Source organism: Mytilus californianus, unplaced genomic scaffold (assembly GCF_021869535.1).
Source record: "Mytilus californianus isolate M0D057914Y unplaced genomic scaffold, xbMytCali1.0.p SCAF_3, whole genome shotgun sequence".
In the NCBI taxonomy this organism is placed as follows: domain Eukaryota; kingdom Metazoa; phylum Mollusca; class Bivalvia; order Mytilida; family Mytilidae; genus Mytilus; species Mytilus californianus.
The window spans coordinates 36,497,081-36,522,900 of NW_026262679.1; the positions used below are offsets into that span (position 1 = coordinate 36,497,081).

Genomic DNA, 25,820 nt, shown 5'->3' on the forward strand with positions numbered 1-25,820 from the left:
TACATTAAGGTCCAAAGGGTCCAAAATTAAACTTAGTTTGATTTTGACAAAAATTGAATTCTTGGGGTTCTTTGATTTGCTGAATCTAAACATGTGTTTAGATTTTTGATTATGGGCCCAGTTTTCAAGTTGGTCCAAGATAGGGTCCAGTATTTAAACTTTGTTTGATTTCAACAAAAATTGAATATATGGGGTTCTTTGATATGCTGAATCTAAACATGTATTTAGATTTTTGATTATGGGCCCAGTTTTCAAGTTGGTCCAAATTGGGGTCCAAAATTAAACTTTGTTTGATTTCAACAAAAATTGAATATATGAGGTTCTTTGATATGCTGAATCTAACCATGTATTTAGATTTTTTATTTGTAGGCCCCGCTATCAAATTGGTTCATATTGAGGTCAAAAGGGTCCAAAATTAAACTTTGTTTGATTTCATCGAAAATTGAATTATTGGGGTTCTTTGATATGCCAAATCTAACCGTGTTTTTAGATGTTTAATTTGGGTCCCGTTTTTTAAATTGGTCTTCATTGAGGTCCAAAGGGTCCAAAATTAAACTTAGTTTGATTTTAACAGAAATTGAATTCTTGGGGTTCTTTGATATGCTGAATCTAAACATGTGTTTAGATTTTTGATTATGGGCCCAGTTTTCAAGTTGGTCCAAGTTGGGGTCCAAAATTAAACTTTTTTTGATTTCAACAAAAATTGAATATATGGGGTTCTTTGATATGCTGAATCTAACCTTGAATTTAGATTTTTTATTTGTGGGCCCCGCTATCAAATTGCTTCATATTGAGGTCAAAAGGGTCCAAAATTAAACTTTGTTTGATTTCATCAAAAATTGAATTATTGGGGTTCTTTGATATGCCAAATCTAACCGTGTTTTTAGATTTTTAATTTTGGGTCCCGTTTTTTAAATTGGTCTACATTAAGGTCCAAAGGGTCCAAAATTAAACTTAGTTTGATTTTAACAAAAATTGAATTCTTGGGGTACTTTGATATGCTGAATCTAAACATGTGTTTAGATTTTTGATTATGGGACCAGTTTTCAAGTTTGTCCAAGTTGGGGTCCAAAATTAAACTTTGTTTGATTTCAACAAAAATTGAATATATGGGGTTCTTTGATATGCTGAATCTAACCATGTATTTTGATTTTGGACATTGGACCATAATAGGTAAATTAAAAAATTCAAGTTCTTAGACCACATTCTTTCTGTGTCAGAAACCTATGCTGTGTCAAATATTTAATAACAATCCAAATTCAGAGCTGTATCAAGCTTGAATGTTGTGTCCATACTTGCCCCAACTGTTCAGGGTACGACCTCTGCGGTCGTATCAAGCTGCGCCCCAGCAAAGCATTTTATTTGTAAAAATTATAGTATCACATCTATCACAAAATCTATAAGAAAAATAATTTCCGTTAGCATCCCATTACCATAATGCTAAAAGGCCCTGTGGAGAACACTTATTTCATTGTTCCTTTCAATAAGGCCAAAAAAAAATATATGTCTGTTTACGGTTACCCGACTGACCCTATTTTTGAACGCCGACCCTAAGTTATTTTATTTCCGTCGTAAAGTGAAAAATAAACTGAACTCGTGTCAAAAGCGAAGTTAGTGTTGCAAATAATATAAATCAATTGCCTGATACATCCCAATGTTCACAATCGTGAATGTGACAGCTGTTTTAAGGAAATTCGTGACTCATGTGAAGAAATAAACACTTTGCCGCCATTTTTTTCCAACCAATTACCAAGGGAAATAATCCAATCATTAAAAATACGGGTAAACTCGGCCCATGATCAACTCGGACCACAACAAGACGAAACCGCATGACTCAAAATCATGTTACAAAAAATAAAATGAAAAAATAGAATAAAATGGAAATACCTACCTACCTACCCTTTTTTTTTTAAAAGTATGTAACCTTAAACAGATATATATATTTTTTTTGGCCTAATGAAAAGCATTTGTTTATAGACTTAAAGAATACTGTGAAAGACTTATGTTTTACAACCCATCTGATTATGGGAGAAAGGCAGAGGAAGTTTTATGGAGAAAGGTCTTCTATGAAATCATACAACTTATGAAACATAACAGAAAAGTAAGTATACAAAATGTAAAATGTTTCACTGATAATTATACTTGTTTAAATTTGACATGATAAGTTATTGTCTATATTCAGCATTAATTCTGTACAAATTCCATTCTTTGCCAAAAAAATTGAAGAACATCATGAATTTTTTTATTTTTCTTGAATTAAATATGATTGAATTAATCTCTATTATTTAAAGTTTTCCTGCTGCAAAATAAAAATTTGCAGAAAAAATGTCTTTTTTTATCGTATTTATGATAAGAGAAGAAAAGGAAAAGGTTCCTTTAAGACTTCAAATAGTAATCTGTTAACAGCCCTCCAAATTATTTGAATAGTTTCACTGGTTTCAGTAGGTTGATAATGGTGCACATCTTTTTGACTTGCCTGCATATTATGTCACATGCTTGTCATATATATATTTCAGCACATCAGAATGGGTAGTTCATTAGAAGCAGCATTTCGCACACATCTGTCATCAGCAACAGGATACTACTACCATCTTTTATTTAGATTGCAACAAGAATTTGGTCTCAAATTTAATGGAATATTAGATTTTAATCTTGTACCAGAACAGAAAACAGGTTTGTCATCTAAGATTACTGTTTAAGTAGTGATTTTTGTGACATACTGAATTTTCGCCATTTGATTTTTTTTTAGAAATAACTATAAATTAATGCAAGTAAACAAGTACCTTTAAAAAAATGCATTATGATAACATATTTTAAACAGATTTTGAACGTTGAACAAGCAACAATCAATCAATTAATAAAATATGCAACCATGAAAACAAATACTTACAAACATGCTTTAATCATCCAAACTGACAAGAATTGGATTCCATGAAAACAAATACTTAAAAACATGCTTTGATTAACCAAACTGGCAAGAATTGGATTCCATGAAAACAAATACTTACAAACATGTTTTGATTAACCAAACTGACAAGAATTGGGTTCCATGAAAACAAATACTTACAAACATGCTTTGATTAACCAAACTGGCAAGAATTGGATTCTATGAAATCAAATACTTACAAACATGCTTTGATTAACCAAACTGACAAAAATTGGATTCTATGAAAGAGGGGCGAAAGTAGATCGAAAATAAACTGACAATGCCATGGCTAAAAAATAAAAACCAATGTCTATCTCAGTGTCATACAGAAAAAAATATATTGTACCAAAAACGATTCCGAATATTTGACAACTAAACGTTTAGATTTGCGTAAAACATATTTATCACAGCTTTTTGTTATATAATTTAATATTCCTATAATATTTATCATTTTTTTACACAAATAGGTATTAAACATTCAACCCTTTAACCATAGAAAAATCCATGAAGTTATCTTTAAAGATAAATAGTATACTAGTAATTCTAAATTTAATGCATACATTAAAATTTCAAAATCAGACAGTTATACAAAAGTTACATGATAATTGTAGTGTATATGTTGCAGTACAATATTTGTGACCAGTATTAGAATCTTTATTTACTTAAATTGTGATGGTCATCTTTCAAATAAAAGCATCACAATAGTGTGTGAATTCATTATTCATGACAGTAATGAGGGATATATATCACTGTGTTTTATAATTGAAATCTTTTTCCTGTACTGTTACTATAAGTGAAATTATGTCAGATTTCTTGATGATAATCCTTATGCAATGCTTAAATTTTTTCGTGTTTCAGTAATGAGAAAAATGGGACTTTCTAACAGTGTAAAAAAGCGAGATTTTGGTCCATCAGTTCAAGCTTGGGCCATAATGGCTTGTCATAGGTGTTTGGTTTGTCTTGGTGATATTGGTAAGTCTTAACTGTAATATGACAGGGAATGATTAACCTTAGATCATATTTTTAAAGAATGAGCTTTCAGTGTATGTCAGCAGACCTAGGGTAATTAAAAATGTAATTGTAATTAGCTGTAATTACAAATTTGAAAGTAATTCAATGTAATGTGTAATTGAGCATATTTTCAATTACATGTAATTGAAAGTAATGAATTACATGACCTATTGCCATGTAATTATGAATTACATTTCAATTACTTTCAATTACATTAATATAAATTGCTGGGAAATTACATTTTTGGCTTTTCTGATGCAACTTGTATTTTATATTTTCCCTACATTTAATATGCACTTGGTACTTTTTTTTTTTATACTTTTTAAACACTTATCATGTTGAAAAAACTACATCATTCCTTGATACTTCCTTAATCATTATAGCATGTATAATAATTTGTATTTAATTCATTAATTTTGTTCACATGTTTACATAAAAAAAAAATCTAAATATCAAGAACAGTACTAATTTATTGACATGATTGACCTACGATTTGTAAATATACTGTTCTAACAATTAACAATAACCATAGCCCCAGGTTATTCTTTCACTTAACTAATTATGAAGTAAAAGAATGTCCCTTGATTAAAATGTCAAAGGCAATTTTTATTTTAAACCATCATATGCATATGTTAAAATTTAAAAATATATTCATTTCTATCTATATATATATCTTTATAAATTTTTCACCATAAAAATAATAAATGCAGTCAAAAATCTAATGATGATTAAATGTAACAATGCTGTTAGGAATTTGAAAACTTAAAATATAGCTTGTACAAATGTTTTCACTGCTAAAAAGTCCACATATATGTATAAAAGTTTCATTCTATTCTTTCCTGTCGTCATTTTAATGATTTTTTTCTAAATGATAGAGCTCTTACATGTCTTTGGACAAAAGTAATTGAAATGTAATTAATTACATTTGAAAATCAATGTAATTGTAATGTAATTAATTACATTGGCATGTAATTGACCCCAGGTCTGTATCTCATTATTTTTATTTTGATATTTAGGATTGATTATTATTTTGATATTTAAGATTGAATATTATTTTGATATTTAGGATTGATTAGACTTGCATTGCTATCGTAGCCATGATGTTTCTGATTGGGGGTTATATGCGTCCTTCCTCTGTTTTTCCTTCAAAAACATATTTGTTTGTTTTGTTAAATTGTTAATTATGAGTGGTGAAATACTTTGATTTTCTCTATGACAACATGCTGTACAAATTTAATTCTACAAGTAAAATTTCACTCCATGGCTAACACAGGGCTTCCAAAAAATATTTGAGCCAGCCGTACAATGTCCCGTAAATTTATAAATATCTGGAATATAAGACCGTTTAGGAAGCCATGGGCTAACATCAGCATGAAGCTCAAGTATAGGTATATGGGAAAAAGTCATATGTGATTCCAGATATATCAGTTATATGTCACTATAAATTATGTGATAAAATGGAATTTAAATTTGGAAAATATAAAACATTTGACCAGAAAATGCTGATAATTAGGGCCCCGCCAAGTGGGGGGTCGCCCTATAGTGATCAGTCTATCTGTCCGTCCGTTTGTCTGTCCATCTGTCCGTCTGTCCGCAACAAATTGTGTCCACTCTATATCTGGAGAACAGTTATAATTTCATACTTTATACTTGACATGTATATTAACCAACACCAGAGGGTGTGTCATAATGTATGTACAACTTCCTAGGTCAAAGGTCAAGGTCAAAAACTTTTTGGTTTCAGTTGACAACCCCATGTCCTATAGTAAAGATCGTGTCCGCTCTATATCTTGAGAACCGTTATGATTTCAAAGTTTATAATTGACATGTATATTAACCAACACCAGAGGGTGTGTCATAATGTATGTACAACTTCCTAGGTCAAAGGTCAAGGTCAAAAACTTTTTGGTTTCAGTTGACAACCCCATGTCCTATAGTAAAGATCGTGTTCGCTCTATATCTTGAGAACCGTTATGATTTCAAAGTTTATACTTGACATGTATATTAACCAACACCAGAGGGTGTCTCATAATGTATGTACAACTTTTTAGATCAAAGGTCAAGGTCAAAAACATTGGTTTCAGTTGACAACCCCATGTCCTATGGTAAAGATGGTGTCCGCTTTATATCTTGAGAACCGTTATGATTTCAAAGTTTATACTTGACATTTATATTAACCAACACCAGAGGGTGTGTCATAATGTATGTACAACTTCCTAGGTCAAAGGTCAAGGTCAAAAACTTTGGTTTCAGTTGACAACCCCTTGTCTTATGGTAAAGATACAAATTTTTTACCACACGTTATTTACAGCGGGGGCCACAGAGATGGCTCCCATCTCAATGATGTCTAGTTCCTTCTAGGACACCAACAAGAATGACCGAAGGAGGTATAACTTAGGCTATTTTAAAACTTTAAAAAATCTAATGATCTACCAACTTTATGTATTTCAGCAAGATACCAACAGGATTTTGATAAGGGATTTAGTAAGTCATCAGCAGAAAGATTCTATTACCAGGCTATAGCCCTGTGTCCAGAAAATGGTAGGTCATAAAGAAACATTCATAATTACATTTGATATGCAAAATGTTAAGATAAATGTAGTAAGTAAATGAATGCTTTATCATTATTTATTTTTTAAAAAACATTTTTTCATGCATTTTTGTGAAGGTGTAAACCATAAAAAAGTATCATTTGTTTGTCACTTGTGACCTTTTATTAACAGATTTTTTACATTCACTTAAGTCTAAAAAGGTTACTATACAGTATGTTATATGAAAAGTGTATAATAATAATATACCACATTTGTAAATTATTTAAGAAAAAATATCGCATTATTTAGCTATTCTTTCACAGTTAGATTTATTTATTAATGTTATTCATGACATCTAATAACAGTAATACAGGCATTTTATGGATAATAGTATTTGAAAAATCATATTGTGGATCCTAAAAGTAGGAGGAACAGAGAGGAAAATAAGCATAGAATTTGAAAATCTACAAGTAAATGTTTGGCCATTCAAAAAAGACTGGTTTGGATCCATACAGAAAGGATACTTTATTTTACTATGGGAATTATCATTTGAATGTCTTCATTTCACATTAGTTTGGCCACCTAAAAGGATGGGTTCCTATCATGATGTTAAGTTGCTATATTGAAGTAACCATACTTTTCATGTGTAAATAATTGTGTCCAGTTGAAATAAAAAGACTCATTAGATATGTTTGTGAAGTGAAGCTTTGAACATTTTTTTTATAGGAACACCACATAACCAGTTAGGAACACTCAGTGGATCAAGATATTACAATGTGGAAGCAGCTTATTACTATATACGATGGTAAATTGTCTTGTGGATTTGATAACTCATCAACAAAATCAAATTTCAAATCGCCTAATAACAACTACATAAAAGTTGATAATTGAATTACTACAGACTGTCGAAAAGAATCTCATCCCTGGATACAATACTGAATTCTTTGCATTAGATTGCTTTTTTTATAAAAAAAATATCAGTTGAAATTAACAGTAGTATTCTCTTCGATTGTTTCACATTTTATATATTATACAGTATGGGCTTTTCATATGCATTATCAACTTCCTGTTAATTTAATACTTAAATTGCCGACATCTCTACTTGTTATTTTTATATAACAGACTGTATTGTACATTTTAAAAGTCCATATTACATTTTGAAATCAGCAATTTTAATGTCAATTAGGTTAGATGTTTAAAAAGGTATATTTAAATTTCTACCGTTTTGTTTTAGTTTGGTGTGTGAAAAACCATTTGAAGGAGCAGATGGAAACTTACAGAGATTATTTGAGAAAAATAATAAACGATTAGTAGAATTACAACCAAATTTATCTCTTCCACCTGAAGTACAAAGGTAGTCCTTAAGATCAGTTTAAGTCTTTATTTTTCTAATTTCTGACATTATCATAACAATGTGCAGGTAATTCTGAAACTTCCATGGAATTTTTCTTTGGAAAATTAGATTCAACATAAAAAAATTTAAGGGTAAACTGCATTTTTAGCTCACCTGACCCGAAGGGTCAAGTGAGCTTTTCTCATCACTTGGCGTCCGTCGTCCGTCGTCCGTCGTCCGTAAACTTTTACAAAAATCTTCTCCTCTGAAACTACTGGGCCAAATGCACCCAAACTTAAACACAATCATCATTCAAGTATCTAGTTTAAAAAATGTGTCCGATGACCCCGCCAACCAACCAAGATGGCCGCCATGGCTAAAAATAGAACATAGGGGTAAAATATAGATTTTGGCTTATATCTCTGAAACCAAAGCATTTAGAGGAAATCTGACATAGGGTAAAACTGATTATCAGGTCAAGATCTATCTGCCCTGAAATTTTCAGACAAATCTGACAACCTGTTGTTGGGTTGCTGCCCCTGAATTTGGTAATTTTAAGGAAATTTTGCAGTTTTTGGTTATTATCTTGAATATTATTATAGATAGAGATAAACTGTAAACAGCAATAATGTTCAGCAAAGTAAGATCTACAAATAAGTTGTCATGACCAAAATTGTCAGTCGACCCCTTTAGGAGTTATTGCCCTTAAGAATCAATTTTTAACAATTTTTTGTAAATTTTTGTAATCTTTTACAAAAATCTTCTTCTCTGAAACTACTGATACAAATTTAACCATACTTGGCCATAATCATTATTAGGGGTATCTAGTTTAAAAAATTTGTCCCATGACCCCGCCAACCAACCAATATGGCGGCCATGGCTTAAAATAGAACAAAGGGGTAAAATGCAGTTTTTGGTTTATATCTCTGAAACTAAAGCATTTAGAGCAAATCTGACAGATGGCAAAAATGTTCATCAGATTTAGATTTATCTGCCCTGAAATTTTCAGACGAATCCGACGACCCGTTGTTGGGTTGCTGACCCTGAGTTAGTAATTTTACAAAAATTTTGCAGTTTTTTGTTATTATCTTAGATATCATTATAATATCTAATATCTAATACTATTAATTATGATTTTAACCTTATTTTACATGATTTCCAAAGCATCAGAAAATACAGGTGAGCGACACAGGCTCTTGAGAGCCTCTAGTTCTATCTGTGACAGCATATCATCATGGATGAATCAATATGTAGTTTCAGTTATGTTTGAGTAAGGGAGCCATTAAAATATTAGATAAAACAGAATCCATTCTTTTATAAATTGTTGTTTTCATTTGGAAATGTCCTGCACATGATCCATTAGATTAGTTATTCCATCAAAAGAGTTAAACAACCTGTTACTGGAGTAATGGTCCAATCAGACACTGTAATAGATGACTTATTGTGAATTTTCTTACTGGTAGAAAACTGGATTATCAGGAAAGACGTGTGCTTTCATGTCTCAAAAACTGGAGATTGAATATCTTCCACAAAAAGAATAAATTGTACATCCTTTGTCCTTGTTCTGCTGTACACTCTAGTAAAAATACATAATTTACTATAGTTCTTGAGATCTCTAATTTTTTATATAACTTATATAAGAACTTATTAATCTTCTGGATTTATATTTTTAATAGTTCATACCTTTGATAATTTAAAACTACTATGATTTTCTTCATTACAGAGTACATGACACTAAGATGTTTCTAATCCAGTTTCTACAGCTGATTGGTGCATTTCATGCTACAGGCAAAGAGTAAGTTTATTGATTTTGAACTAGTATTATGCTTATTTTCCTGTATGTTATAGGTAGATGCAAAACATAAATGAATGGTCAAATTTACTCGAGGGAATACTTCCATGCTTTTATCTTTATATTGAAATAATAAAAATTAAACCCCTCAAGAAAATTTTCCATTTTACTTTATACTCTGTTTAATATTTAAGAACTAAACCAGGATATGTATAAGAAAAGTGGAAATATTTCTTCTGAGATTTATTTATGTTTTATATTTTAGAATGAAACCAGCTGATTTACAAGAGAAGTGCCAGTCTACTCTACAGAAATTCAATCTATGTATGTTTTATGAGGTGAATACAGAGGATGACAAGAGGGAGGAGAATACTTATTTCATGGATGATGACATTGTATTTAAAATAGTCATTATTTGTATGTCTACCGTATATCTTCTTCAGCTAAAAGGTTTGTTACTGAGAAATATATCTACATTAGAACTGTAGAAATTAATTTGAACAAAAGTAGTATGAACACTGGCTCAAAACAAATTGCTTTTAACCTTTACCTTTTATTGTTTAAAACTATAACATACCATAAAATATCATTTAGACTAATTTAGATTTTCCTTTTGTATTTGAGTCTTCAACATGAACTAAAATTCAGTTACCTTTAAAACTATATATGTTAGAAACCTTGACATCAAAGTTTGATTTAAAAAACAAAAAGTTCAAGATATAAAAATAGTTTTATGAATCTTATTTTAAATGACAAATGAGTTAATTTTTCTTTAAACTGTAGGTTCAGGACAGACGACTGCAGCAACAGCTTTCCTTTTAGCTTTATTTTCACACATCCTTAACCATGTGGTGATCAGACTTCAGGCATCACTATATGACATGGAAAACCCAAATAAAATACTTGGTCATATTGAAGAACAGGAAGGTACTGAATGTTTTGTTTAAACCACTTGCTTATAAAACTATCCGAGTTTGAAGACTAGAGAAAGAAGTTATATGCTATTCCAATATTTGATAAAGTCTTAAGAGGATTTCTAGTTAGAAAAAAAACATTGTCGAAAAGCTTTACCCATTTAATGCCATCTGTGTAGCAATCCTCTTAAAATGCTTGATTGAAATGAAAACAAAAGAATGGATTAAGAAATAATTTATGGATTCATGAAATAATGTAAGTGCACATACTTGTCAAATACCATATAAAGCAGAGAAATAGCCCTTTCTTTACTGTTCTTCATTTCAAAACCGTAACGAGGCTTTTAACTTTCTGTATTTGGACAACCATGTTATACATTAAAATATAACTAAGCTGCTGATGGACGACATAACATTTTTTAAAGCCTACAGATTGAAAGAGCACATAAAAGATGTCATGTCAAGAAAAGACATGCTGTAACTGTAGAAATATAATATTATACACCTCAAGCAGAAGGAAACTTTCTATGGCCTCCACACAGCACAAGAGACAAACTGTCAATGGAGTACAAAAGAATGAATATGATTAACTTGCAACAAAAAATCTCTACACAAATTTGACAAAATCAAATACAAAGGAACAAGCCTTGTAGTACTTTACCTTTTCCCCAAAGCACAATGAGGCCAACATTTGACGCTAAAAAAAAAGCGATTGTGTAATGAAAATGATTTGTGATTTTTCTGTGGTATATGAAATGGTTATAAGATGTGAAAGTTTCCCTTTGAATTTTAGAAGAGAAAGTCTAATCCTTTATTTAATGCTTTATCTTTTTCTTCAGGATGAGAAAGTCTAATCTTTATTTTAATACTTTATCCTTTTCTTCAAGATGATGATATGTCAGATGATAACCTTTGTAATGGCTTGACCTCTGATCCCGAACCAGATCAACATATTAACAAAAATGGAGAAAACAAAGTAGAATTAAGTCAACAAGACACAGATGACAATAAAGTTCTCTCAGAAAAGGTATGTTTCTGATATTCAAAAAAATTGTGTTGTATTTTGATGGATGCCTTACCTTCGATGGCAAATATAACATGAATATTTAAAATCATTACATGAAAATGAGATATGAATATACCCTGCTTTAGACTAGACTGATATGTTGAGCCAGTCTTTTAATGTGCTTACTCTCACTAAACAGTTCCATAAAAGACATGTCATCCTACATGCACACATTATTCTGACTCTGTGCCAACCAGCCTTTGATTTTACTCCTGAATGCCACATGCTTGGCACAGAATTCCAATTTGAAAGTTTGTATTGACCTGTACTTGATTTAAACCTACAACATCCTTCACTCAATTTGAGCATGTTCCCATGGGTACTGAATAAACAAATATAACATTCAATGAACTGATCAGAAAAAAATATGTATGTAATAATTTGTTTATAATACATAATATGTAAAAATAAGTTTATATGTTAAAAAAAAATACTTTATTGGTTTTATATATTAACAATGAAAACAATCAGTTTAGATCTACACATATGATATCAATTTTACTTTTGCCTGCTACTTAACAGCATTTTAACAGAGCAAATTGTTATTTTATACATTCTTTAAAATATATTTTCAGAAATCTCGACAGTCAAAACCAAAAAGTTATAAAAGAAGGCGTAGACGTGCAAGAAATGATAGTAGTGATAGTTCTGATCTTTCTGATATGTCTGATCTCAGTGAAGGTATGATGAAAGATGTAAAATTTTGTTATCCTTCCTTTTTAGCTCACCTGACCCAAAGGGCCAAGTGACCTTTTCTCATCACTTGGCGTCCGTCATCGTAATCCGTTAACTTTTACAAAAATCTTCTCTGAAACTATTGGTCCAAATTTGACCAAACTTGGCCATAATCATCATTAGGGTATTTGGTTTAAAAAATGTGTCCAATGACCCGTCTGCCAACCAAGATGGCCAACATGGCTAGAAATAGAACATAATTAATATTACAAATAAGTAATAAGTTCCAGGTCGACGGGTTAAAAGAAAGATTTTGAAAGCAGAGAAAAAAGTTTTGTCTATTATTTTGAAAACATTTATTAATAAAGGAAACCTGACAAGGCAAAAATGTTCAGAATGTTGAGCTCTACCAATTGTTCTTTGAGGTTAAAATAGATAGAGAGAAACTTGTAAGTTGCATAAATGATCAGCAAAACAAGATCTCTGAATAAGTGTTCATGTTAGAAATCATCAGTCAACTCCTAATTAGAGTTATTGCCCTTTGATGACGATTTTTACCAATATTTTGCATTTTTGCCTTATATCTGAAAAATTATAATAGATAGGTAGATAGAAACTTAAATAAGCAAAAATGATCAGCAAGCCAAAATCTACATTTTAGACAATAGGGAAATTTTTTTTAAGTAGATTGTCACTCTTCATAGAAGTGATTGCCCTTAAATGAGGATTTTTTTACCCTCTTTTGTGTTTTGAGCAAAAACTAAAGTAGATAGATAGAAACTAAACAGACAAAATGATCAGCAATACAAGATCGACAAAAAAGAAATTTTTGTCATGACTTCTATTTTTGTCTACAATGTTGGAGAGTGTCTATTGTTGATTATGCACATAGACCTAGGTGAGCGACACAAGCTCTTTAGAAACATGGCAGGTGAGGCTCTTTAGAGCCTCTAGTTTTAATTTGTTAGATAAGGCCAATTAAAAATAATTGATAGATTTTCATCCCCGCCAGCCCTCTGAAATTGTCCTGCCCCGATTTTTTTTATTTATGAAAATTTACGATTTCCGAATTTTGTTCATTTCTGTTACCGGTAACCGTCGATAGTTTAGTTTCATTCAAAACTTCCTTTTGCAAATTTCGGTTTTCATATTTCTTTGAGTAATTTAACCAAAATAATTAAGTCGACATATTCTGCTGCTCTATGTGACAACAGTATCTACTGAGAATGGGAAGAACATGAAATAATCGGGTTACGAGTAACAGGCGGTGTCCAAGAACGCAAATCGCGGTATGGCACAAATTTCAGTGATTTGAAAACTGGGATTTCTTTATTTAAACAATGACTTTGTGCCAGGAAATATGTACTGTGAAAATGATATCAAAACGCTAGAATCGTGGAACACATTGGTACAAAAAACATGACTGGAATGAAGAAATTGACACAAGCACGAAAATGTGCGATTTATAGCTGTATATATTTTTGAGTACAGGAATTCGGGCAACGTACAAAATGTATTAAAGCAAGGATTAGCTCTTAGATTTACCCCAAGGCTGTCGTTATTTTGTTGACAAACATCAAACACTTTCTGTCCCCAGCCCCTCAATAGAGTCATTAAACAACTTCTTTCTTTTGGTTAAGTGCATGTTTTACATTGTAATTTAATATTGAAAATAAAAACAATTTGCACCTTCCATAAGAATCTTAAAAGCATCAACCCTAGTATTTTCAACACAGTTTGAGTTTTCATTTCACTATATGTACTCAAAATACTTGTGTTGCATACACTTCATTTCATGGGCACTACAACAGTGGCGGATTTCGGGGGTAGGAACTCCCCCTTTTTTGACGATCAATGCTTTTGAATGGGGACACATAGTTGGAACCCCCCTTTTTACAAATGGCCAGATCCGCCCCTGTACAAACCATATCTTAGAAAGCAAAATATATTTGATGTAGGTAGTCTAAAAGAGAGCATTTCTCCTTGTTTTTGCTATTTACTTAAAATAGGTTTCTAAAGCGGCAATTACATGCAGAACAGTCGTTGCCTATCAGAAATATTTATTTAATAATTTGAAAAATTATGTAGAATTCCTTATATAAACATGACATAAGCTTATTATTACCCTTGCTAATGAAGAACTCATTGTAAAGGAGTTTCAGGGGAAATAAAAAATAAAAAAATAAAATCCACCCATCGCCCCATTTTTTTCAAAAATTTGGATGAAAATCTAATTAATTTTAGTTGGCCTAAGAGACTAAAATAGTGATATCAAAAGAAATAAGAACAGGTACATAAGAATTTCTTCTCCATATTTGATATTCTCTATAGGCATTTCTAAACTCTAAAGCTGTACAAAAAAGTTTTATAACTGGATAATCTAACCTCTTATATTAACTCTTTATGTTTTTTTCTCATTGTACTGGGATTGAACACAATGATTTGATAATTGACCTGAATATTCATGAACTATTTAACAATGGATGTAAAGCAAATAATAATCAGTCAACATTGGTTTAATTTTTAAAAGTTGAAATGCCTTTTCCTGCATCATTAGAGTAGCAAAGTTTCAAATACTAGATTTTGTAAAGTATTGTAGATATTCAAGTCTCATATTGCTATTATAATGACTCGCATCTTTTTATTAATATATCAATCAATTGAACATTTTTCCAAGTAGAACATCCTGAGGTTTGAACAGATTTTACTTGTGATTGATTGTTGGCGTTTAACGCCACTTTCAGCACTATTGGCTATATTGTGGCAGTCAGTTTTTATTGATGGAGGAAGTTGAAGTGGCCGGAGAGATCCACAACCTTGAACTGGAAAACTGGAAAACTGACAATCCTAGTAGATTAAGATTGGAGTTGAGCTCACCTGCCATGTGCTTAGTTCCAAACTCAGAACCTCAGTGTTGACAGGTTAAAGATATAGTAGAAAAACTACTTAGACCACTTGGTTTTTACTTGTAATAATTACAGAACAAATCAAAAGATCAAACCAAGATCATACAGTTTAAAGAATTGTTAGAATAAGAACTTGTGGTTAAAGGGATTAAAGAAATGTTTTATTTCACCTAGTTACCGTATTTTCTGTGTTTACATTTATCTAATATGGACAAATAATTGTTTGCTGAAATAATTATTTAGTGATATTTTTGTTGACATTTCAGGAGGTGATGACTTACCTGAAGATTTCATGTCAGAAGAATCTGAAGAGGAAGAAGAATTTGTTGGATTTTTTACCAATGATTCAGACTCGGACATGTCTGATCACCTCATGGACAGTCAAGAACTAGAACCTGGCCTTTCTAATGAAGGAAAAATCTTGGTTAAAAATAAACTACAAACTATTGAGGAGAGAAGTAATGCCAGTGATAGCTCACAAAATACTGACAGCAAATCTCCTAGACCTTCATCTAAAACCGATGCTAGCTCTAAGGTGAACCCATGGCTAAAATCAGTAGACCGTGATAACCTTGCTCATTTTTCTTCAGAATTGTTTTCATCCTCAATGAGTTTTCTTGGACAGAATTTTAAATTTTCTTCACTAGCTGATTCCTCATTTGAGAAAGACATTGAGGAATATGAAACATGCAAAGATGTGATACAAGGCAGGAAACAAGTATCTGTTCCTCCAGGTTTGTATATACATAATTACATTTTTAAAGTAAAGTGAGTTGATAGATCTGAATATGAAGGTTTCCCTAAATCCCAACTATCTGTTTTGGTGAAGTAAAAATTAGGTCACAATGCTATAAAAAATATATCCAAGACATAGCAACATAACAAATTGATCATCTTGATGTTATCATGTCTTCAATTATGAGTAGATATCAATTATAGTTATATGATAAAAAATAATGGATCGTAAATGGTTACTGTAAATTCAGAAATTATTGAGTGCATTTATTATTGCGATTTTGTCATTTTAGACTAAAACGCGATTTTAATTTTTGCTATATTGAGAAAAATCCTGTTTAATTCATATAAAAAATTTCAAAATGCAAGTTTGAATTATTGCGATTATAACCCTGTCGCATTTTTCGCAATAATAAAAACATCGCAATAATTTCTGAACTTACAGTAATGTACAATGACTATAAGGAATAGATAACAATTACAGAGTTATATTTATTGTCTCACTAACAGAAGTAAAAGTTTGAGATGCATCCAGTCAATAATTGTTAATGTTCATGATTTAAACTCCTGATTTTATTCTTAACATATCAAAAATTAAGTTTATTTATCAAGACAGTCCTTGTAGAGGAACACTATTTTCTTAAAATAACGTGTCAGATGTATTATTGTAGGATAACCCTGTCGCATTTTTCGCAATAATAAAAACATCGCAATAATTTCTGAACTTACAGTAATGTACAATGACTATAAGGAATAGATAACAATTACAGAGTTATATTTATTGTCTCACTAACAGAAGTAAAAGTTTGAGATGCATCCAGTCAATAATTGTTAATGTTCATGATTTAAACTCCTGATTTTATTCTTAATATATCAAAAATTAAGTTTATTTATCAAGACAGTCCTTGTAGAGGAACACTATTTTCTTAAAATAATGTGTTAGATGTATTATTGTAGGATTTGCCTCCACATCTGAAGCCCACCATGTAGCTGAGATTACCAGCAAGATGGCTAACTTTGTGATAGAAACAGACACTGAAGCTAGTATTATGCCTACAGATGCAGGTTTGTGTTTAAGTATAAGTTGAACTTATTGTACTATGTTGTCCTTCCACTGTCTGTATTTCGATTGGTCATTCTGTTTGTGTAACTGTCTGTCCATTCGTCCATCCCATAAAATGTTTGTCACATTTTTCTCAGGAACTGGGAATCAAGGCTTTTTAAAATGTGAACTCAAGCTTCATGTTAGCATGTCATGTGATGTGTTTTCTCATTTATCTCTCAATAACTTTCTGTTTACCAAATACTTATTGCTGGGGTATCATTGGTGAGCAATGACTCACAGTTTAACTTGTTGTCTCTGTGATGGTGTTATATACTACAAATACTTTTATATCTTATCTCTTTTTTCACCTTGTGCAGTTATTAATTATAATGAGATCTTGTCAGTCTGTCAATGAGACCTATCCTTGACCTCATTTTCATGCTCCAATAGTCATTTGATGTTATTTATGCCTCCGCCGTAGCGGAGGGGGCATTAAGTTTTACCCTTGTCCGTCTGTACGTACGTCCCAAAGTTGGTTTCCGTTCTCTAACTTTAGTTTGCCTCAACCAAATGTTATGAAACTTATACACAATGCTTATTACCACAAAACACAGATCAAGTTTGAATTTTGGTGGCATCACTTTAAATGTCTAGAGTTATGCCCCTTTACTAATGGAAAAATTGCTGAATTTTTGTTTCCATTCTCTAACTTTAGTTTGCCTCAACCAAATGTTATGAAACTTATAAACAATGCTTATTACCACAAAATAAAGATCAAGTTTGAATTTTGGTGGTGTCTCTTTAATAGCTCTAGAGTTATGCCCGTTTACAAATGGAAAAATTGCTGAATTTTTTCGTTTCCGTTCTCTAACTTAAGTTAGCCTCAACCAAATGTTATGAAACTTATACACAATGCTTATTACCACAAAACACAGATCAAATTTGAATTATTGTGGCATCACTTTAACAGTTCTAGAGCCCTTTACAAATGGAAAAATTGCTGAATTTTTCATTTCCATTCTCTAACTTTAGTTTGCCTCAACCAAATGTTATGAAACTTATACACAATGCTTATTACCACAAAATACAGATCAATTTTGAATTTTGGTGGTGTCACTTTAACAGTTCTAGAGCCCTTTACAAATGGAAAAATTGCTTAATTTTTTGTTTCCGTTCTCTAACTTAAGTTAGCCTCAACCAAATGTTATGAAACTTATACACAATGCTTATTACCACAAAACACAGATCAAGTTTGAATTTTTTTTTAATAGTCATCAGAGATTTCCAGTAATAAATGCAATTGTTAAATTCTGAATTTTCAGTATACAATCCCTAGACTGTTCCTGAGTCTGTATAATTCTGTCAGATTGACTTACTGTTAACAATGTGTTTACCTCACACAGAGGCAATAACTATATAAATTGAACTTGCTGAAAGCCAAAAATCTCAAACTAACATGGTTTTGATACTGAATTTCATAAGACATTTTGTTACAATGTATATTTATGCCTTACTTGTAGGAAAAAATATAAGGAAGTCCAAAAATTTAAATTTACTGCAGAAGTATTTGTGCATATTGTTATGAATAAAACATTGCTTAAACAGTATTCAACAGTGTCGATTAGAGAATCATAATGAAAGTTGTGATAGAGATTGTCAGTGGTAATGTTCTACATGTCCAATGATTTATATTACAGAACAGTCTGCTACAGAGGCAGAGGATCAGAGTAGTGAAACAGAGTCTGTAGAAAGGTTTGTTTTACTAACAATACAATGTCTCATGGCTGTTCCATTATAACATACATGGTACTCAGGGAAGGCACTTTAAAAATGAGTAACCATCTATAAAGTCTATTTTAGAAATTCCCTTACAATTTCACTGAACAAAAACACCCACTCATAGATGAGATGTCAAAGTGCCTTCCCTTGGTCCCATGTATATTTTGATGGAACAGCCCTCAGTAAAAAATATACGGGAGTGATGGAAATAATGGGGAAGTAATTTACACTTTGCATCTTAAAACTGATAGATTGGTTGCTAATATATGTACCTCATTGATGCAAGTCCCAATGCCAATATATCAGTACTTTTTTAGTTCTTTCTAGTTCTACTAAACCCCTAGCAAACATTTTTTATTAGTTAAATACAAATAACTTGAGGTCATATCTTAAAAGGTCATGTTGAAACATGAATTCTTTAGTGTATTTTGTCATATAATTTTCTATTCCTACTTTAATATATGTGATATTTTACTTATTATTTGTTGTTCTCTATATCACAGGTTTAACATGATGTTATTCTATAAATAATTTCTTACAGGTCTGAAGATGAACATCGTCAGTTACAGTACACTCTAGATATCATACAGCAGGAAGGACTGTTACCTGTTGTCAAGGTGATGAGTGACTGGATGAGATGTAATACTGGTGTTATCACTACTTGTGCTCAGGTAAGCTACTGTAAAAAATCATCTTTGTATTGTTAAAACCTCATGTATGGAATTGGGTGGTATACTGCTTCAACCTTGGCAATCTGTTAGTCCCTTCATTTGTCTGTTTGTCTGTTCATAACTTTCATAACATATTACTCAGATTCTATATTAAGAATGATTAGTTATTTGGTCTAGACTCTCTCTATAATCTAGACCCTCTCTATAATGTTGAGTTGTACCATGTAAGCAATTATCAGATCTGCTGGGCAGTCACACCTTGCTTAACGATACTTTTTGTCTATCCTTGATGGAGTCAAAAAGCGAGACATAGGTATGCTGTTTCCGGCGAAGGCGTCAACATTGTATAAGTTTGTGATTAGGTCTAGTTCATGGTGAACCACTAGTGGTAGGTCAATGATATTTGGTATGCAGTTGTATTAGCATTGGCACATCTCATTACCACGGAGATTATTTGGCCCAGCCCCCTCAGTCAAAGTCTATTGACTTTGAAACTTTTCATAGTTTACATGTATTAGTTTGTGATTAGGTCAATTTATGGGGAACCACTAGTGTTAGGTCAATGATATTTGGTATGTAGTTGTATAAGCATTGGCATATCTCATTTCCATTAGGCTCCGGCCCCTTAGTCATGGTCTATAGACTTTGAAAATTTTTCTAAGTTTACATGTATTAGTTTGTGATTAGGTCAGTTCAAGGGGAACCATTAGTGGTAGGCCAATGTTAATTGGTGTTCAGTTGTATAAGCATTAGCACATCTCATTTCCATGGAGAATATTTGGCCCTGCCCCCTCAGTCATGGTCTATTTACTTTGAAAGTTTTGCTTAGTTTACATGTATTAGTTTGTGATTAGATCAGTTTAAGATGAACTGCTAATGTTAAGTCAATGATATTTGGTATCCAAATTTATTGGCATTTGAAAGTATCATTTCCATGGAGATTATATAGCCCCACCCCTGAAACTTTTACATAGTTTACAAGTTAATGTTTGTGTTTAGGTTTGTTTAAAGGGAACGACTTATAATAAGTCAATAGTATTTGGTATGCAGTTGTATTCGCATTGGCACATCTCATTCCATGGAGATTGTTTAGCCATGTACCTTCAGTCATGGTTCATCAACTTTGAATATTTGCATAACTTTCATGTTAAAGTATTGCTATTTTAATTTCAACATTTGCATTATCAAAATTATAAAAAGGCGAGACATATCTCTGTGATAACAGTTTATTGACTTTAATTTTACCCACTGAACATGGGTTTTTCATCTATGTCTAATAAATTTATGAGTGTCATATACATTGCATGACATTGTGTGCATTATTATATATTAATATATTATTCCAGGTAAAACTTTAATTATATGTAGTATTATAATGCATGACAAGAATTTATACATACGGGTATATATATTTTGAGAAGGATTCCAAGTTTATTTAAAAGAACAAAATTTTATACAAACTACTCCTGAACGATTGATATGTTGAATAGAAATATAACATAATTTTACTTATCTATGGTTCAACGTTTTTTCGTATCATAAGGTTATAAGCATTGTATAAATGTTGTACAATAAAGCCAAGTCTTAAAATATATTATTGATTGCAATGAAATAATTGGACTTTACCTAAACTGACACACACACACAATTAAAGATTTTTCGTAAGGAACAAAGAAATGATTGAGTTGTCAGAACATTGGAAGATACCCCTGATAATTTTGCATGAAGATATTTCAGAAGTGAAAAGCTAAATAAAATCAAATTAAAGTTCAATAACTATTCAATGTTTAAAAAATCTCCAATACCAAGAAAGTTTAAACAGATTTCATACAATACAGTCATGAGTAAAGAAATTATGGGGTATACATCAATGAAAAAGCTAACAAACAAGACTTAAACAAACAAAGACATACTCTCTTCTATGTTCTTGTTCAAGATATCCAATATCATGATATGGAATCAATAACAACTGATTTTAAAGAATATAACATGGTTTGAGATTAAATCACAACTCAAGAATATAAATAAAAAATGTTTGACAGTAGGATTTAAATACAAAACATTCAGAAAGAGTGTTGCTTATGATGACTCTGTCACAATTGTAACATCATAATGTTGTTTGAACCAGTATTGTTGGAATAGCCAAAAATCAACATCTTAATGTATGATGTATTCTTTAATTAAGGTAAATGTCTACCATGGTGTAAGTTCTTTTTTTGAATGTTTAGTAACATTCACAATCATGTATTTAAAATTTTCTTAAAAAAAAGTTTTGCCCTCTGTATTTACATTTTACATCATGCATATGCCATCAACTAAGAAATGGTGTCATCATATATAAAATTTTGGAAGTTTTTGTCCCTGACATGGTTTGAAATATGAAATTCCTGAAGAAAAGTATCTATAACAGATGCTCCTCCTTCCCAAAGAGTACACAGCAATCATTTGAGTAAAATGTCCAACCAATATATAAGAACAAAAAAATGGAAGAGTTACTTCTCTTTAGCTACTAGAAAAACGTATTTACTAACATTGACTACTAGAGAGATGATATCATGAGGAAATAACACTCAAACAGCAGGGTATTGACCCAAGTGATAGTAAAGTAAACACATCTGGTTTATTTCTGTATCTTATTCATATTTTGTCACTTATTTTCATGAGGATCTGGGCACTTAATACTCTTAGGAGTAATATATCACCACTAGTGGTATCCATCCAATGATACAGTAATATATCACCACTAGTGGTATCCATCCAATGATACAGTAATATATCACCACTAGTGGTATCCATCCAATGATACAGTAATATATCACCACTAGTGGTATCCATCCAATGATACAGTAATATATCACCAGTAGTGGTATCCATCCAATGATACAGTAATATATCACCAGTAGTGGTATCCATCCAATGATACAGTAATAGTAGTGGTATCCATCCAATGATACAGTAATAGTAGTGGTATCCATCCAATGATACAGTAATAGTAGTGGTATCCATCCAATGATACAGTAAAATATCACCACTAGTGGTATCCATCCAATGATACAGTAAAATATCACCACTAGTGGTATCCATCCAATGATACAGTAAATTATCACCACTAGTGGTATCCATCCAATGATACAGTAAATTATCACCACTAGTGGTATCCATCCAATGATATCAATTCAAAGTTTGGAAATATTACTTTTACTTTATTTATTTCATTATTCAGAATTGTCAGACCCAAAAGTGCAGTAGAGGTCATGTTACACGAGTTCAAACATCCTCTGAATTCACTTGCCTTGTTCTATTCCTTGGAATTTCTACTTTTATCATTTCTGACAAGTACTAAATACTAAAAATACACAATTAAATTCCAAATTTTAGAATTCAAATAATGGGGGAAATTGATATTCTTGATAAAGCCAAGGTCTGAGGTTGGAGCATTTATTGTGTACTGCAGAGATTTAATGTATTCTGCTTATCTCCTTTTATTCATATTGAATTTTAATGTTGCATTACAGTAAATTGACTTAGAAATTACAAACCATTTAAACCGTGCTTGGATTTCAGAATGAAAATAGTACAAAATAACTACATTTACAGAAGTTAGTTTTACATGAATTTTAAGCAATTGTTTCATTTCCACATAACTTCATTTCATCTGGGCACATTTAATCACAGGTAAACAAAGGTAAATAAGGATGAATACAGCTGAAATTCCAAAGTGATATTATTTAACTAAGATCCCATTCACACAAGCATTTTTTGAATCAATGTCTAATCTGAACTACTGTGTTCACACTACAAGTAAACATGCAATTAATCTGACCTAATAACCTGTGAAACTGTAAACACTGTGTATAAATAGAAATAATTAATCAAATTAATGTGTTGATACACATGCTTGCAAAAAAATAATGGATGAAGTTATTGTTTCACATGAATTACAAGTTCAGATGTTGATACTGGTGTTGTAACAGTTTTTGTTAATTTTCAAACAAAAAACTTTAGCAAAGAAGTTACAACATCGTGAAATGCTGCGGTTCCTGAAATGACAAACAATAGAAGAAAAGAAGACACATATTTCAAAAGTTTATGATACCCTTTCATCTCGTCATAATTCGATCAAAAGGCCTATTTCCTCATGGGTCCATGTATCAGCCCTTTTATGTTGGTCATCCATTTTGTATTAAATTGCATGTGTAGTTTTGCAGCCATACATGCGCACAGATTATTTTTGATTCAATCGTTCTAGTTTAGATTGCTTGCTGCGTTTACATTTGAAGTAAGATCTGTTCACTTTAGATCAATTCAAACTTAACTACCTCCTTTGGTGTTTTAGTTTAGATCGATTCAAGATCCATTCAAAGGGTTCACATTGGACTTCACTTAAATTGATCTAAAAAGAATCGATATAGCTTAAATCGATCAAATGTCCAAGTGTGAATGGGATCTTAGTATTAATTGTTCCATTTTTGAAAATATTATCATATTTTAAGCATAGTGGAGCAAGATTAGAAGTAAATGAATGAATGTAGATACTATGTAAAGTATTTATTACCATGAAAAAACAAACAACCTCTTGTCAGATTCCAAATTCAATATTTTATACCTTTTTGAACTTAGTCAAAGGCTTAAAGTATAATTGGATATTCTTCCTGTCTATCTGTGTAAATTGCCATAACTAAGCTTTTCTAACTGTTTTCCAAAGCTTTATTTTTTGAAGATCATAGATAAAATTTTCTTGAGGAAATGAGGATGGCTTTCTTTAACTTATGAGATATATTTATTCCTTGAAATTTTAACATTCATAACTTTTTTTCATGCATTTATATACCTTGATGAGGTTTGCATGGCATAATGTAGCGTAAAAACATTAATGCGATCAAACATCATTTGAAAATAAACGCCGTTATTATTTCATAATTATCCGCTTCTAAGTGCTGTGATCGATGTGACAAAAAGGAAGAGACAAATCATCCATAAGCTTAATTTCTTTATTGATAAAAAAACATGTTAAAATTTTCAGGTGACCTAAGCAGGAAATAAATTGATGTCTTTTATGGATAAAAACTTCAAATAAAAAATCTATATGAACAATAGTTATCTAGTCATGCTGAGGCAAAAGTTGTTATTTCTGTATGCAAATGTATTTGTATATTCACGACATCTGTTCTAGCAGAAAAAAATGGAAGTTCACATATACATTGTTTTCCTGTGTAAATTTTGAGCATCATAATGGAAAGGAGCATGTTAAGAAAATATGAAATTTTTCGTTGGCAATCTATATTTGGGGATTTCATGATCATATAAACCACAAAATTTGTTTTCCCAAAAGGCATAAATATTCCATAGATTTGTTTAATCTTAAAGAAAGAATATAAACTTTCTCAAATCTACATAAAACCAAAATAAAAATGTCTTAATTCTATAACAGTGATCCTCAGAATGATGTAATCACAATCTTTCAATTTATTTTCTTACAATACCATTAGCAGTTATACTTTAATATGATGACCCCATCTGATTTATTGAGTATTCAGAAAGAATTATTGTTATGTTGGTTTTTTTATGCAAAATTCTACAGGAGGAACGTTGCAATAATCAATACTCACAGTTTAATTTTTGTTCATAATATTTTGCTACAAAATCAGTGATTGCATAAATTAGTCTTGCATGATTGTCTGTTGTTAAAGATTCACAATGATGAATTCACACATTAGTTCAAAATTTACAGTAAATGAATTATTAAAAAACCTTCATATGAGACCTTCGTCGATATTTGTAAGGTACAATTTTACCCAGAAAGCTTCTTCACATGGTCAGTGGCTTACAATCAGAAACACTTCTAATGCAACAATAATATAAATAATAAGATGTAGTTTGATCGCCAGTGAGACAACTATCCTCCAGAGACAACTATACAACTATCCACCAGAGACAACTATCCACCAGAGACAACTATCCACCAGAGACAACTATCCACCAGAGACAGCTATCCACCAGAGACCACTATCCACCAGAGACCACTATCCACCAGAGACCACTATCCACCAGAGATAACTATCCACCAGAGACAGCTATCCACCAGAAACAGCTATCCACCAGAGACCACTATCCACCAGAGACCACTATCCACCAGCGACAACTATCCACCAGAGACCACTGTCCACCAGAGACCACTATCCACCAGAGACAACTATCCACCAGAGACAACTATCCACCAGAGACCAAAGATTGAGGATGTAAACAACTGCAGGTCCCAATATGTCCATCAGCAATGAGCAAATCCCAATACCATATACATTTAGTAAGCTATTAAAGGTCCGGCTTGACAAAATATGAAACAGTTCAAAAAAGAAAACCAACAGCCTTATATATGCTAAAAAGAATAAGTGAAAAACAAGTTTAACAGATAGCAACCAATGACAACCACTGGATA

General features: G+C 31.4%; 1 protein-coding gene across 1 annotated transcript in view; it reads left to right on the forward strand.

Moving 5' to 3' along the window:
* LOC127734471 (nonsense-mediated mRNA decay factor SMG5-like) overlaps positions 1–25,820 on the forward strand; it is a 99,803-nt gene that overhangs the window by 11,618 nt on the left and 62,365 nt on the right. The window contains exons 3-17 of the mRNA XM_052244356.1: positions 1,978–2,101; positions 2,517–2,673; positions 3,785–3,898; positions 6,389–6,478; positions 7,195–7,273; positions 7,703–7,822; positions 9,525–9,596; positions 9,859–10,043; positions 10,377–10,520; positions 11,395–11,534; positions 12,149–12,254; positions 15,421–15,888; positions 16,847–16,954; positions 18,632–18,686; positions 19,255–19,384. Coding sequence (XP_052100316.1) covers positions 1,978–2,101; positions 2,517–2,673; positions 3,785–3,898; positions 6,389–6,478; positions 7,195–7,273; positions 7,703–7,822; positions 9,525–9,596; positions 9,859–10,043; positions 10,377–10,520; positions 11,395–11,534; positions 12,149–12,254; positions 15,421–15,888; positions 16,847–16,954; positions 18,632–18,686; positions 19,255–19,384 — 2,092 coding nt within the window. The remainder of the gene's footprint in view (positions 1–1,977; positions 2,102–2,516; positions 2,674–3,784; positions 3,899–6,388; positions 6,479–7,194; positions 7,274–7,702; positions 7,823–9,524; positions 9,597–9,858; positions 10,044–10,376; positions 10,521–11,394; positions 11,535–12,148; positions 12,255–15,420; positions 15,889–16,846; positions 16,955–18,631; positions 18,687–19,254; positions 19,385–25,820) is intronic.